This window comes from Drosophila eugracilis, unplaced genomic scaffold (assembly GCF_018153835.1).
Source record: "Drosophila eugracilis isolate 14026-0451.02 unplaced genomic scaffold, ASM1815383v1 contig_81, whole genome shotgun sequence".
In the NCBI taxonomy this organism is placed as follows: domain Eukaryota; kingdom Metazoa; phylum Arthropoda; class Insecta; order Diptera; family Drosophilidae; genus Drosophila; species Drosophila eugracilis.
Genome location: NW_024573712.1, coordinates 455,545 through 469,108, shown reverse-complemented (window position 1 = coordinate 469,108; position 13,564 = coordinate 455,545). Strand labels below are relative to the sequence as shown.

The window sequence follows — 13,564 nt, the reverse complement described above, 5'->3', positions numbered from 1 at the left end:
AATGTGGTTGGTTCGTTGGTGGGATGCGACTGCTCCAGCATCATGTCCCCACATTTATGTATTTTAATTAGTTTAAAACGTAATTTGTTTGTTGACCTGCGTGGATTACGAGCACAAAATCGCCTTCACCGGCCGTCAATTTGCCAGATCAGCAAAGCACTCACAAAAATATTAACTAAATCTAATAAAAAACAAAAATTAATATTGATTTGTTTGATTAAAAATGTATATGAATATAATATATTTTAACACAATATTTATGGGAAAGTTAAATTTTTAAGTTTTTAAACTTTTTGATGATTTTCAAGGAAGACAATAGGAGGAAGGGCTTATTAGGGACTATAGGAAAGTCTACATTCTAATATTTGAATATTACCTTCTAGATTCTAATATTTCTATATTACCTTTTTTAAACAGTTTCTCATTGATATATATTTAAGCAACATTTTTGTAAATTTTTTGATGTGTGATTTCTGGATTTTTGGTGGTGGCATTTGTCTTTGCTGAAGCGACGCACATAATTTTCAGTTAATTATGAAACACAAAGTGCACATTTAAATGGTCGCTCTACTGGAATCGGCCTGGCACCCATCTACCCTTCCACTATATCTCCCCGATCCGATTCCCCATATATCTTTTGGCCAATGGTAAGTTAATCAATTTATGCCTACGAACGTTGGTGGTTCACAGTTTGGTTTTGTGCGGGCCGCCGTTCAATTATAATAAATGGCAATGACGGCCTAGTTTGGTCAATATGCACACACTTATGTGTTTGTGTGTGTGTGTGGGTGCGGGCCAGTTGGCAGTAAACAAATTAGCCTGGCCGAGTGCTGTGAAAATCCCGTTAAAAGTTGATGGCTACGGGTATGAAAGGTAAAATTTTTGGTACTCGTTCGTCTATAAATATTATAAATTACAGCAGGGGAAACCCGTATTCATTTAAAAAGAGGTTTTTAGGAAATTATTTAGTTTGGAAGTAAAGAGCTTAAAGAAGTTATTCACTTGCTAACTGTGGAAATAAAACATCAAAACTGCAAATTATTAACTAGCCTCAAGAAAGTAAGTGCTGAGTGAAAGTAAATATGATTTAAACGCCCATGAAAATATTCCAACCGTAGCTATAAATCAATTCAGATTAGCACATTTTTCTTGGGGGCCAATAAATTCCAACTTCCATTTCACCTTCTGGAATTTTACTTGGACTTTGCACCTGATCCTTTACCATTTTCCATTTCCCTGGCCATATTTACTCCAATGTCGGTCCAAGCTGTTGGCTGACCAAAAGGCTACAGATTGTTGTGGCATTTAAATGTTGATAATACTTTTTGCCTATGTCCAATAAATTCGTCAGAAAAACGTTTGACACAAAACTTGCCGTCAACACTTGTAACCGAATAAGAAGACCTTAAATGGAAACACAAATTGTACTGGAATTTATACAAATATTTGTGGAGTGCATATTGGGAAATTTTGGCAGCTGCACTCGAAGCGAGAACAATAGAAACAACAAGGACACTTCAGGCGGAAACCCTCAAGTCGCCGAAAGTTTGGCCTTTGTTGCATTCTCGTAATGAAAATATTTATGATTTTTGGAGCCGAGTTGATTGTTTACATATTGCCAAAGCATATTGAAAACTTCTTTATTAAATTTTACTTCAATAAAAGCCAATTGTTTCTTTTTGTTGCCATCGCTGTGATTTTGTTTTCATTTTCCTCTCTCTCTCTCTATATATATTTGTATATAAAAAATGGCTGGGAAAAATTTTAGTTTTCTGCCAGAGCGGGCTGCGTGTATTTCTCCCTGATTTTCCCTTCTGAATTTTGCTAGATGAAAAATGTGAGGGATGTGGGTTGCTGGCTGATTGCTATGGCTTCTATTTCAGCTCCTGCTGATACGATGCCAGAGGTTGACTGCTTCACCAATTCAAATTCTGTTTCATATTTTCATATTTTTGCTAAACAATGGCATCAGATGTCGTCGTAGTTGTTGCTTTTGGAATATCTCTGCAAATATTTGTTGCACGTTCGTATTCAAAATCGTTTAGTTAACGAGTCGTAAACACTTGTGATAGAATTCGACCAGACTTTTGTACGATAAATTTATGCATGCAGTTTTTTTTTGTTATATGGCTAAATCCCATTAGGTGAATCCAAGTTCGATAGACACTTTTTGATACAACTTAAATGAATTTATGAATATTTCAGGGCAGGTATTTGATTTTATTGGCAAGAATATAATGTAAGATGTAACAAAAATATTACATTTTAATTATATGAGGATATATCTGCAAGCCAATAGCAAAAATTAAATCATGCAAATAAAACTACGAAATTTGAAATAAGTAAATCGTATGACGTACTCGCAGTGTGGTCCAATAATACAAATACTCAAACAAGTGAAGGAATTATAGTTTACCATGATGTATTCGTATTTTTTTCTGTTATCAATATTTTATAATAAATTTATTTTTATAACAGATTACATGAAAAAATAAGTAAGAGGAGTTTGCATGATTATTAATTAATTATGAATGCATGAGATAGTTCTGTTCTTTTAACCGCTTGAGTAAGCAGTTGAAATATTTCGAATGCATGGGATTTCTGGGGAATGGCTAGAATAAAAACACTCAACTTGGCCGCGGTAATTACGTAATTAGCAGAGAGTATGAAATGCAAAGAGTGAGCTGGCAATTTGCGTAAAGTATTTAACAAAACAATGCATAGAAGTTGCCTGTGTTGGCAGTTGCTTTAAGCCTAATTTAACGGTTCCGCAGACAAACAACGCGAATTGCGAACAGCAGCAGCCATTTTGTTTATGCCCCTAACCGCACACACAAGTTGGCAGTACTTAAAGGGGGGGGGGCGTGGAGGGGGATGAAGAGGGTCTGGAACATGGCCCACTTTCTAATTAATGCAAAATATTGCAGCTGCAAAAAAAAAAAGAAACTACCATATGTGTTGCCTACTTTTAGGTTGTCGCTTGTATGTAAGTTTTCCTAGCTGTTTTTGGAGGGCATTTTTAGCGACGGCAGGAGTGTAGGTAGCTATGGGGGCGTGGCACTTTGGCGGTTTCTTTGTTGCCTACATAAAGCATCACTCACATACACATACACAAAGAGGGTGCTGTAGTTGCAGCAACTCCCACATCAGGAACATGCAACAACAACCTTGGCAATGTCAACAGCAAGGCATCCTGGCGGAAGCAAGTGACCGCCGCCAGGGGTCGCCTGTGTGCCTGTGCTGCTAAATTAAATCCAGAAAAAAATTGTAACCTCCATATGGCGTAAAAACAACTGGGAAAAATGGTTCAACAATATACAGCTGAGCCTTAAAAAAATGACCTTTATTATGGGAAAATAAATTTTTGTCCTTTGCTGGACCTTAAGGTTCAGAATTTAAATTTTGGTCCAGTTTTTTTGGTTAGTTTTGGTAAAATGTCAAAGGTTAATTTTTTGATAACAAAAACTTTTTATTTATCATTTTTGTATTTGATTTCTTGAAACTATAGAAGAGTTTACGCTTCTATCATCCAAGATGCATCCGAAAAATTTCCAATCTAATTGCTACTAAAAGCCTTCCTTAATCGATTTACTTAAAGAAGACCCTGCACTATCGATGGCAGTCCATAATTGCCATTTGGTAAGTGCTTTGTCACCAAGCTGCAGAAAGGCATGCAAACCACGAAATTTCATTGCAGACCTTAGATGGCAGTGCAATTTATTAATTTTCTAGTGCAATTTCCAGTACAGAGCGGTATGTAGGTGTATGGAAAATGAAGTTTTTCCTTTGAGTTTTGCAAACTAGCAAAATGGCGACGCATTTTACGGCAACGAAATTTTCAGCTCGCTGAAAAGTTTGCGGCTAATTCCTTGGGCAAACTTTAACACAAATGTGTTTAGACGGGGGTTCCCCTTTGCTTCACCTTGTTTAATTGAAAACGCATTAGCAGCTTAATTTAGTAGAGAAAAGATAAACGAAAATGGTTCGAGTTTCAGTTTAATTTTTATTCAAAAATCACATTTGTTGTTTTTTATATATATACCATATATATATATATATATAATATTTCTGCTGCGATGTTTGCCAATAATTTATGGTTTAGGCTTACTAGTTTACCGCTTTCATGGTTTTATTTATGTAATTTACATTTATTCATGTGTAGGTGTGTTGGTATGTGGTGTTAGGTGTTAGGTGTGGGTGTGTTTGCCTTAAGCTTTAACAATCATTACTAGGCAATAGTTTTAAGCACATTCACTATATATATAATATAATGTACTATTTATCGTTTTAAATTTACTTGCAGTTCAACACGGATTTCTTTTTGGTTTCTGTACAAATTTAATGTATTATTTACCTTGGACAAACACAAATGGGTAGAGTAAAAATAAATATTTTCATGAATCGTTTGCATTTGCATTACTTTATGTGCAACACGCCAATCATCTTTCATATTTGCCAATGAAAATATACTGAAAACAAAATGAAATATAATTTCATTTGACAAGTGACATTTTGTGAGTTCAAAGTGATTTCGATATCAATCGAATTAATATTATGGACATTTTTTCAATGATTTGATGTTTTATTTCGGAATATCAATCTTAAGCTCAGATATGTTTTCATTGAAGCATTGCCAGTAGTAGTAGTAGTAGTAGTAGGTTGAGTTCTACAAAATGATATTCGGTTAGATATAGTTTGTTGGAATTCAAATACAAATAATAAATGCTAGTATTTCATGTCCTTGCATTTGCCAAAACCCATTTTCTTCACACTTTATTGTCGTTTTTGTCAAGCCATTCTATGCAAATTATCATTTGGTGTGGAAAGTTTGATATTAGCAGACTAATTGGGTAACAATTTTAATATAAATATTTTTAAATAATATTTGTTTTACATCATCAATCTATACAATCGAATTAACCCTTTGCAAGCTCCATTTACATTCAATACTTTTTAGATTCTCTTAAAAATCTGCCTTTGATGGAATGTTTTTTAGCTTTATTGAATAACCCATCGGAATAATAAGTGAATGAAGTATTCACTGTGGAATTTTTTCGCACATGGTTTGTCCGAATAAATGTGGCAAAATAATTGATTATGCACAATTATCCCTATAAAGCAAATGAAATAAATGAAAATGAAATGTGAGGAGGGAAAGGAGGGAAGGGGTAGAAAGAGGAATTCCAGGAGAAGGGGGTTCAAAGTGTATATGTATTAATGAGAGCACATGCAATTTTCAATCGTATCACAACATCTATATTCGTATTTCAATGTTATTCGCATTTCATTAAGATTGGTTTGGGTTTCGTTTGTATTTTTTTGTTCGTTTTCGTTTCATGTTAATGTTAATGCAATAAATTTGATTACCGTTTTCGCAGGCTGCAATAATTATTTTATTGTTATTAATTAATGGCTTTTGCAATCGTTTCGTGTTTGTGTTTGGCCTTTTTTATCCGTTTCTCTTCCTGTTCTTCTTTTCCTTTGTTTTGTTTTGTTTTTTTGTTTTTGGTTTTTTGGTGTGGGCGTGGCGGGATCAAGGAGCCTTTTCAATATTTTTGGTCAAGTTGTTTTTGTATTGTTTGTTTGTTTGTTTGCTTTTGCCTTGGTTAAGATTTTCCACTATGTTTACCTGTTTTTTGTTTTTGTTTTCGATTCGTTTTTTTATATTTTTAAATCTGTATAAAAAGTGCAATTGTCTGTTTTTGTGTTTCTTGTTTTACATTGTTTTTGGTTTGTTGTTGTTGCTGTTGTGTCAAATACAAATTCACAAATACAATTATATACGAGTTATAATACAAATATCCTTTACACACAGATACAAAAAATAAAACGCACTGTACAAAATTCTGATCTGATTTGGTTTCAACTTTTCAGTTGCCTCTATATATTGTATACGTATGTGATATTGTGGGTGTGTATGTGTTTCTGGTGTGTTGCTAGTATGCGTGTGTGTGTTTGTGTGTGTTTGATGTGCATATCCTTCGCCTTGGGCCATACACACACATTCCGAATATGCATATCCATATAGCTGGCATTTTTGATTATTATTATTCGTAGTCAACGGCAAAAATGTTTGTTTGAAATGTTTGATTTATGTGCATGCTGATAGGGAACATTTCATTGCATTTGTCGTCCCTGTCCGTCCATTTGCATTCCGTCTCTGTCTCTGTCTCTGTCTCCTTTCGCTGGTGCAGTCATGTTTTGACATCCGCACAGCTCATCCATTCACAATCGTATATATATACACATATATATACTGGTATATATTCATATAGCCGATAAGCATATTTGACTGATAAATGCTAAACAATTTCGCCGTTTGGCAGTCAAGAATTTCGAGAGTTTACGCCACATTCTAAGTTGGCATCAATCGATTACCCACTAAAATGTGATTTTTTTTTAGGTTTTTAAGAACCAGTTTGAAGGCAGGGATAAAAATAACAAATGATAAAGGAATTCTCAGGAATATTATTACGTATATTACTTATATTATAAGTGAAAATGAAATCAGCTGATTGTGAACAGCAAAACTTTTGATTTAAAAGTTAAGAAGATTTCCTGAAAAATCTAAATAAAATCCAGAAACTGATTCTTTCACTTAAATCGCAAAATTTAAACCAAAATACAAACATTTCTCACAAATATTAAATCCAAACTCATTTGATATGTTAAAGCATAGTTATTGCTTTCAGCTCTTATTGCCCTTTGCACTTGGAAATTGACATTACCACAGAAATAAAAATCCCTAAAAAAAATCAAATAATAAAACAAAGTTATCAAATTGTATCTGCAATCGTGTATATTTGTTGTAAAAAATAGTTATAGAAATATACTTTAGCTATAGTATATACGTATAGAAGTTTGTTACTTAAACTAAAAAATGCTCCCACTGACAAGGAGCCCCACTTTTTGATATGCGTGTGTGTGATTAAAAAGTTAATTGCATACATAATATGTTAATTGAGTTACGTACTTCAGTAAATGGCCACGTTAAGAAATAAAAGCTGAGTTGTCCAAATCAATAAAAAAAAATTGCACATAACAAATTGAAAATGGAAAGCTACTTAAACTTTAAACTTAGCATTAGTTAATTGCTTCTCCTTTTGAACGGATTTTGTGCATATATATTGCTGAATGTCCTGAAAGGAGCTCATCCCCCGGTTCTAGTTGCTGTTGCTGTAGACAGTTCCATAATGGTCACGGATAATCAGATGATTTTTACATACGGAATTCGAGTAGCCTCAAGTTGGTATTCGAAACTGAAAAGGAGACGACTTTGTCCTGTCCACACACACACACACACACACACACATACACAAACACACAAACATTTACCATTGATAAATCACTAACTATACACGGAGAGTTTACAACAAGGACATACAAACATTTACACATACAAAAACTCAACTCACACAGTACAAAAAATCGGCTACTTATATATCCTATACATACATATATATATATATATCCATTTTGCATATAGAAAATTTGCTAAGCGCAGCTAATTTGAAATTAGCAAAAAAGATGGCAAAATCGTTCGCTTCGCTTGCAGTTAACTAGGCTAATTCACATAATTGTATTTAGAGTCTAAATATATATACACATTGCATATATAATTGCAAAAGGATGCCAGGATGCTTACATCGATGTACACATACATATACATTTACATTACGCCCCATATTGGCTCCTAACTAACTAAGTTCCTTTCTTCTCTTTCCTTTTTCATTTTTTCGCTACTAATAATAATTAACATAGTTCTTGCTCATCGCTTGGCCAGCGTCAAAAAACAGCATTTCATCTAAACTTATGTGTGTGTTTGTGTTCGGTTTTGTATTGGTATTACTGTGGCTGTGATTGTGGTTGTATGATGTATATGTATTCAGTACTCTTAACGCTTGTAGCTATTGCCAGGATGCACATATCGCTAGCTGCCGACCAACTCGATCTGGCGATATTTCTTGCGCAAATTGGAAACTGGATCACGATACAGCATGGGATCCATGCGCAAATTGGAACGTATCAGCGGCATATAGCTGGAAAAGATAGAAAGATAATAATGTTTATAAATCAACAAGATATATTTTTAAACTAAGGATTAGATTCATTCTTTAGTTTAAGTAAGTTTGACCGCAATACTAAAAGGATCTGACTTACAAAATTTAGATTTTGAAAATACTTAAACTTCTTTATTATCTCACTTCTATAAATAAAACTCACCCAAACACCGCCGCAAAGGTATTCAGGCAGCTCTGGCGCTGAATGAAGTGATCAGGATCATTCCAGGGCGAACGACCCGTTTCGCGATCCTTGTAGCCCTTGCGCTGCGTCACTTTGATCGGCGGCTTCCTGGTCACGTGCGAGACCAGCAGGTTCATTAGGATGTCCTCGCAGTTGGAGGACTGCTGTACAGTCTTAAGTAGCAGCAACGACAGCCAATTGGTGTACAAATAGTTATAGTAGCGGTGGTAGAAGGCCGCCCCAGTTAGCACAATCGAATAGTAGTTTGTCCACTTGGACGTATAACCCCAGGCATTCTGCAAGGATATCTTTCTTATTAAGATCTATCAAATATACAAACTAAACTTAAAGCCCACCTTGGAATCATCCCAGAAGTGTGCTCTTGCCGGATAGCCAACGATGCGTTCAGGAAAATCCCTCCACACCGTATAGGCAAAGTCCAGTTCATCTGTATTGAGTATGGCATCTTCATCCAGGGACAGGACAGCATCCGTTTGAATCTCTTCGTAGGGCAGGAATCGTTGTGATATGCTCGGTCGTCCCTCAGTCGTCTGGCTTGTGGGTCCAGCTCCCAGACTTCTAGTGCTGCCCCCCAAGGAAATAACGTGCAAGGGTATATGGTTGGTGGGAGGCCAACGTTTCTTCAACGGCAATGGTCGATCAGCTGCCCAAAGGACAAGGATCTAAGGATAACAAATGGGTATTTTTTAGAACTCATAAATATAGTTTCCTTGCTTGACTTACCCTTTCCACGAACTGGCTCTTCGTGATGGTCTTGACTAGCTTGTAGAGCGCTGCATTGGGACCCAGGGCGGCGCCAATCTGCACGTAGATAACCGCCGTGTAGTTGTGACGCGGCTCGGCGCCCATTGAGTTCAGTAGAAATGGCATATACCTGCAAAAGTCATAATCGATTGAGCTGTATGGTTATGTAACCAGATATATATTTGTATAGAAACCAACCTTGAACTGTCGGCAAAGGTGGGCAACGTGAGCAGGGCTCCAGGCGAGCTGTTCCACACCAGACTGCTCCGCACCGGATAATCCGGCAACCGTTCGCGTATGATCTGTAAGATACGAATGGGCGGTAGGTAAGTGCCTGGGTTAACGCTTGTTTAATGGTTTGTCGATACGCTCAAGTGGTGATTGCCAATTGATTGCCTAATGAGGAGGAGGAGAAGGAGTAGCAGGAGGATAACTACCAGCGAGAAGCAGCTGAATTTCGAGTGCATTTCAAGGAGCGGGCCAAATTGCGTTTTGAATAGTCCTCCTCCCAGGGGTCTATCTATTCCCACAGTTCCCTCAGCATTCCCCTAGTTGACTATCTGGTTTGGTTTAGTCCTCCGCTGAGTGTGATAATTCAATGGGCCTGAGTTGTTGCCTAATTTTCCGCTTGGCGCAGATGGTGCCCTCTTCGCCAAAACCGCTTTTCCCCCATTCAGATATACAACGCCGGTCAAAAAAACAGCACTAAAGGGGAAAACCTTGAATGCCAAACATCTGGCAAGCTTCAAAGTGGTTTCTTTTAATGGTCATGAACTTAAAGATCAATATATTAGAGGAAATAAAACTAATTTCCTTGAATGTTTTTGTATATATAATATTGTAAAACTCATAGGTTCCTTCTTTAAATTAACATATTTAATATTAAATATTTTTTTAATAATTTTTCGAAGCTTTAAATACTTTGTATAAAATATTGAAGCGATTAATAGTAGTCCCACATTAAGCTTTAACCATAAACTATTAGCCCGAGCTATAGCCATGCATATATGAATGTCGAGGGGCGTTACCGCAGTTTCCGCTGCGCAGCGGAAGTCGCACAGCAACCTCTATGGCCGGAAATGCCTCTCTGTCTCTTTCGCACCCCCATCCCAAAGTGTTAGACAAAGCCAGAAAGATACGATACGGAAGAGGGGGGTTTCATGACGAAAGAAGAGAGAGAGAGAGAGGGCGAGAAACTCGCGTGCCATTAATGCGGCGTTAATTTGTCGCTCAAAGTGCGAGAGCGCCTTAAAGTATGCCATGCCAAATTAGTTAGACATCCCAGCCGCAGTTAACCCGCCCAGTCCTCCTCCTACATTTTCCATTTGGCACTGTTTTGGCTCCCAGTTTGCGTTTGAGTTCGGGTTGAATGCAATTATAATTGCAAAGCCTGACCCCAACTAAGAGTTTAGTGGTGTGGTATGTTGGGTGTTGGGGCGGATTTCGAGTTGAGTTATGCAAGTACAGGTGCAGCCACGTGCACCTGACAGAAAACAGAAGACGTAGCGTTATGCAAGTGCCACCAACCGCCATCCACCATCCACTATTTACCACCCACTTCACAACCTGTGAGCTGAGCTGAGCTGAGCTGAGTTCATTCGTGTTATTTCTGTCTGGCACGCTTCGCTTTTGTGCGTGTGGTTAGTGGGAATTTGAATGCAGTCAGGGGGGGAGGAGGATCATCTCCCGCCGGATTCCCACTTCTATTCAGGCTAAAAGACATAATGAGACGTTTGGGGAGCGGTACCTACAATTAGACGCAATTACGGTTGACAGATCGACAGTTGCCAATCCTTTGGGTGTCAAAAATGCTACCCTGGTACTTGGAAAGTTAATAAAAAGATATTTTTTAACATTTTTAGTTAAAAGTTTGCTGAACATCCTTATAAACTGATTTCAAAAGAGATTAAAGTGAAAGATTAACTTCTAAAAAAATGAAAGATTTACTTCATAAGCCTGACTTTTTGAAAGAGTTATAAGTAAGCTTTAGAATATGTCAGAACCATCAGTCTTGGGTACGTATAAACTCACTAAGCTTTTGCCCAACTCTCGGCAGCTTCTGAAAACTATCAATATTCATAAGCTTAATCCAAAGCCAGGGCATCCTAACTTCGTTGGGGGGTTTTAAATTTTATTTTTTGTCTATTTCTTTTTGTTTACATCCATCATGGTGCTTTGGCCCGCTCGTTAAGCGCCAAGCGCTGCCAACCAGCAGGTGCGGGAGCGAACTAACCAAACTAGGATTTCGCTGCAGTCTGTCGTTGGTCCTGTCGATCCTTGGCTGGCTCCTCTTGCTTGTCTGGCTGCCAACGTGTCTCAAGTGCCTGCTTTATATTTTGTAATTATAATTCCTTCTTCAGGGGGGAACAACTAACTTCCCCCCTTTTTGCATAATCAACGCTTTGCAACGCGGGAAGCGTGTTTGTTTTACCCATTTCTTTGGCCAGCTGTGTGCGTATGTATCTGTGTGAAATGGTGCTCCTGTGTGCGTGGGTTTTTGTTGTCCTGCGACATAATTAAGTCAATCTCATGCTGTTGACGCTGCCAGCATAATTGAGAGCGAGAGGCAGCTAACAGGGGCCAAAAGAGGAAAGAGATGGCCTATGTACGAGTTTGCCTGCAATTCAATTATGCACATTGCACATTGCACATGGCACATGGCCCACTGCATATATGTTTAGGCCTGGCCCTGTTCATATCCTCTTTGCCCACATTTTAATTGGCCAACAAAGTGCATTTAATTGGCTTAGATCCATGTTGCACAGCCAGAATTTTTAAGTTGCCCCTCCCCCCCAGAAGAAGCATAAACCTTGGTTATTGGCTGTTTTTTCTGCAGTTTAAATTGATTATTAATAGAAATGTTGGCAGCAAAACGTCACAATTGAACTATAAATATTAAAACAAATGGTTTTTAGATTTCATAAGCCCTTTTAATAAGCATTTTCCATAATTTTTGAGCAGAAACCTTGTTCTTATCATGCATAGGCATAGCTCTTAATAACTCAAAATGTTTTCTCCAAATTCTTTAACAACTTTATCATCGTTTATCTATCACTATTTCTTAACATTATTCCAACAATATAATCAGATATACTTCTTTGTTAATTGCATATTTTGTCAGCCAAGTAGGTCCCACTGTAATCGTATTTGCTTGGCTACACATGTCAGAGGCTCTTTCTCCCATTCAGCTGCCTAGGATTTCTTTTCTATCATCCGTTGCGGCTGCTGCTGCTGCCAGTCCAAAATTTGGATGTCAGCCAGTAGACTTATCGCAGCAGAAGGGCCAAATGCAGCAGCAGCAGCAGCAACAATCGCTGCTAGCGGCGCTACTTAAGAGGCATAAGTGAGATGGAGTCGGAAAAGGAAGGCAACCAGAACTTCATTTCCGTTTCGCATCAGCATTGAGTTTCCTCATACATAGATGTGTGAGTGTCTTGGCTATGATTAAGTTGCCGGCTGTTGAGGTGACTGCCTGAGAGGCTCAGGACCCAATAGAGTGGATAATGCAGGCAAATAAAGCAGGTGAATGCATTTCTGGCCTCCAAACATTTGGCTTAAAGACGGAATTTAAAGTGTTTCATCAAGCAGCCAAACCAAATCATTTTCCCTTGGCCTGTGCAGAATTCCATTAAGAGTTTGGGGGGGCCAAAAAGTTGGAGTCGATGCATTTGAGCATATATAAAATATATACTCGTACATATGCAAATATTCAGAATACATGTCTGTGGAAAATTTGCTTAAATTAATTGCAAGAATTTCCTTTGGCCTATGCCAGTCGAAATTCCTTTTGGCCGCTTTTACATGTTTATTCTGTTGATCAGCTTTCTTTTTATGGCAGCTTGCTTTTGAGCAAATTTTAATTGAAGCTTTTTTGGGCAAGGGGGTAGCTTAAGTAGTTTGCGGCAAAAGAAGATTACAGATTAATGAAAGAATACGTTTTATGGGGGTGGGAGAAGGAGAGTTTAAACTATTTTGTAAAATGAGTTTTTAATTAAAGGCTTTTGTTTTGAAAGGGATTAAAGACTAAAGAAGTTCACGGGATATATTTAAAAATATTTAGTTTTTGATTTAACACACATTTTCATATGTTTTCTGTGCTAATCAGCTTAGTCTTTTCCCTGTTTTTGCAGCTTACATAAAAGCATATATGTTTACAAATTGAATTCAGCTGGGTGATGCAGATGCCATTGCAAAAGTTTTCGTTTCCTGTTCTTTAGCGTAATAAGAAAATGTCGGTTTATTTTTCTGCATACTATTTTTCTTAGCATACTTCTTGGGGCCAGCAACTTCCTGCTGCTCTATGACTATACTATATGTATGTGTATGGGCGAAAAGTGGGTGTTGCACAAGCGGGTTAAAAGTTCCAAGCTGTGCAAAGGCAGCTGCATACATAAAATGTTGTACTCCGCTGTTGGCCAGGCCAAAAGTTGCACTCAGTGACACCCAAAACACTCAACATCAAAAATAAAAGTAGAGAGCAAGGCGAACTCCTTCGAAGACAAACACTAAATTAACTTATGCAAGTAGCTAAGAGAGACATGAACACATTGATAAA

At 37.5% G+C, this 13,564-nt stretch overlaps 1 protein-coding gene across 1 annotated transcript in view; it reads right to left on the bottom strand.

The window, feature by feature from the left end:
• Window positions 1–6,781: 6,781 nt before the first annotated feature.
• Window positions 6,782–13,564, bottom strand: part of LOC108106463 (exostosin-1) — a 69,569-nt gene continuing 62,786 nt past the window's right edge. The window contains exons 6-10 of the mRNA XM_017213531.2: window positions 9,208–9,311; window positions 8,989–9,139; window positions 8,601–8,927; window positions 8,224–8,540; window positions 6,782–8,039 (exon numbers count right to left, since the gene is read on the bottom strand). Coding sequence (XP_017069020.1) covers window positions 7,931–8,039; window positions 8,224–8,540; window positions 8,601–8,927; window positions 8,989–9,139; window positions 9,208–9,311 — 1,008 coding nt within the window. The 3' untranslated portion in view covers window positions 6,782–7,930. The remainder of the gene's footprint in view (window positions 8,040–8,223; window positions 8,541–8,600; window positions 8,928–8,988; window positions 9,140–9,207; window positions 9,312–13,564) is intronic.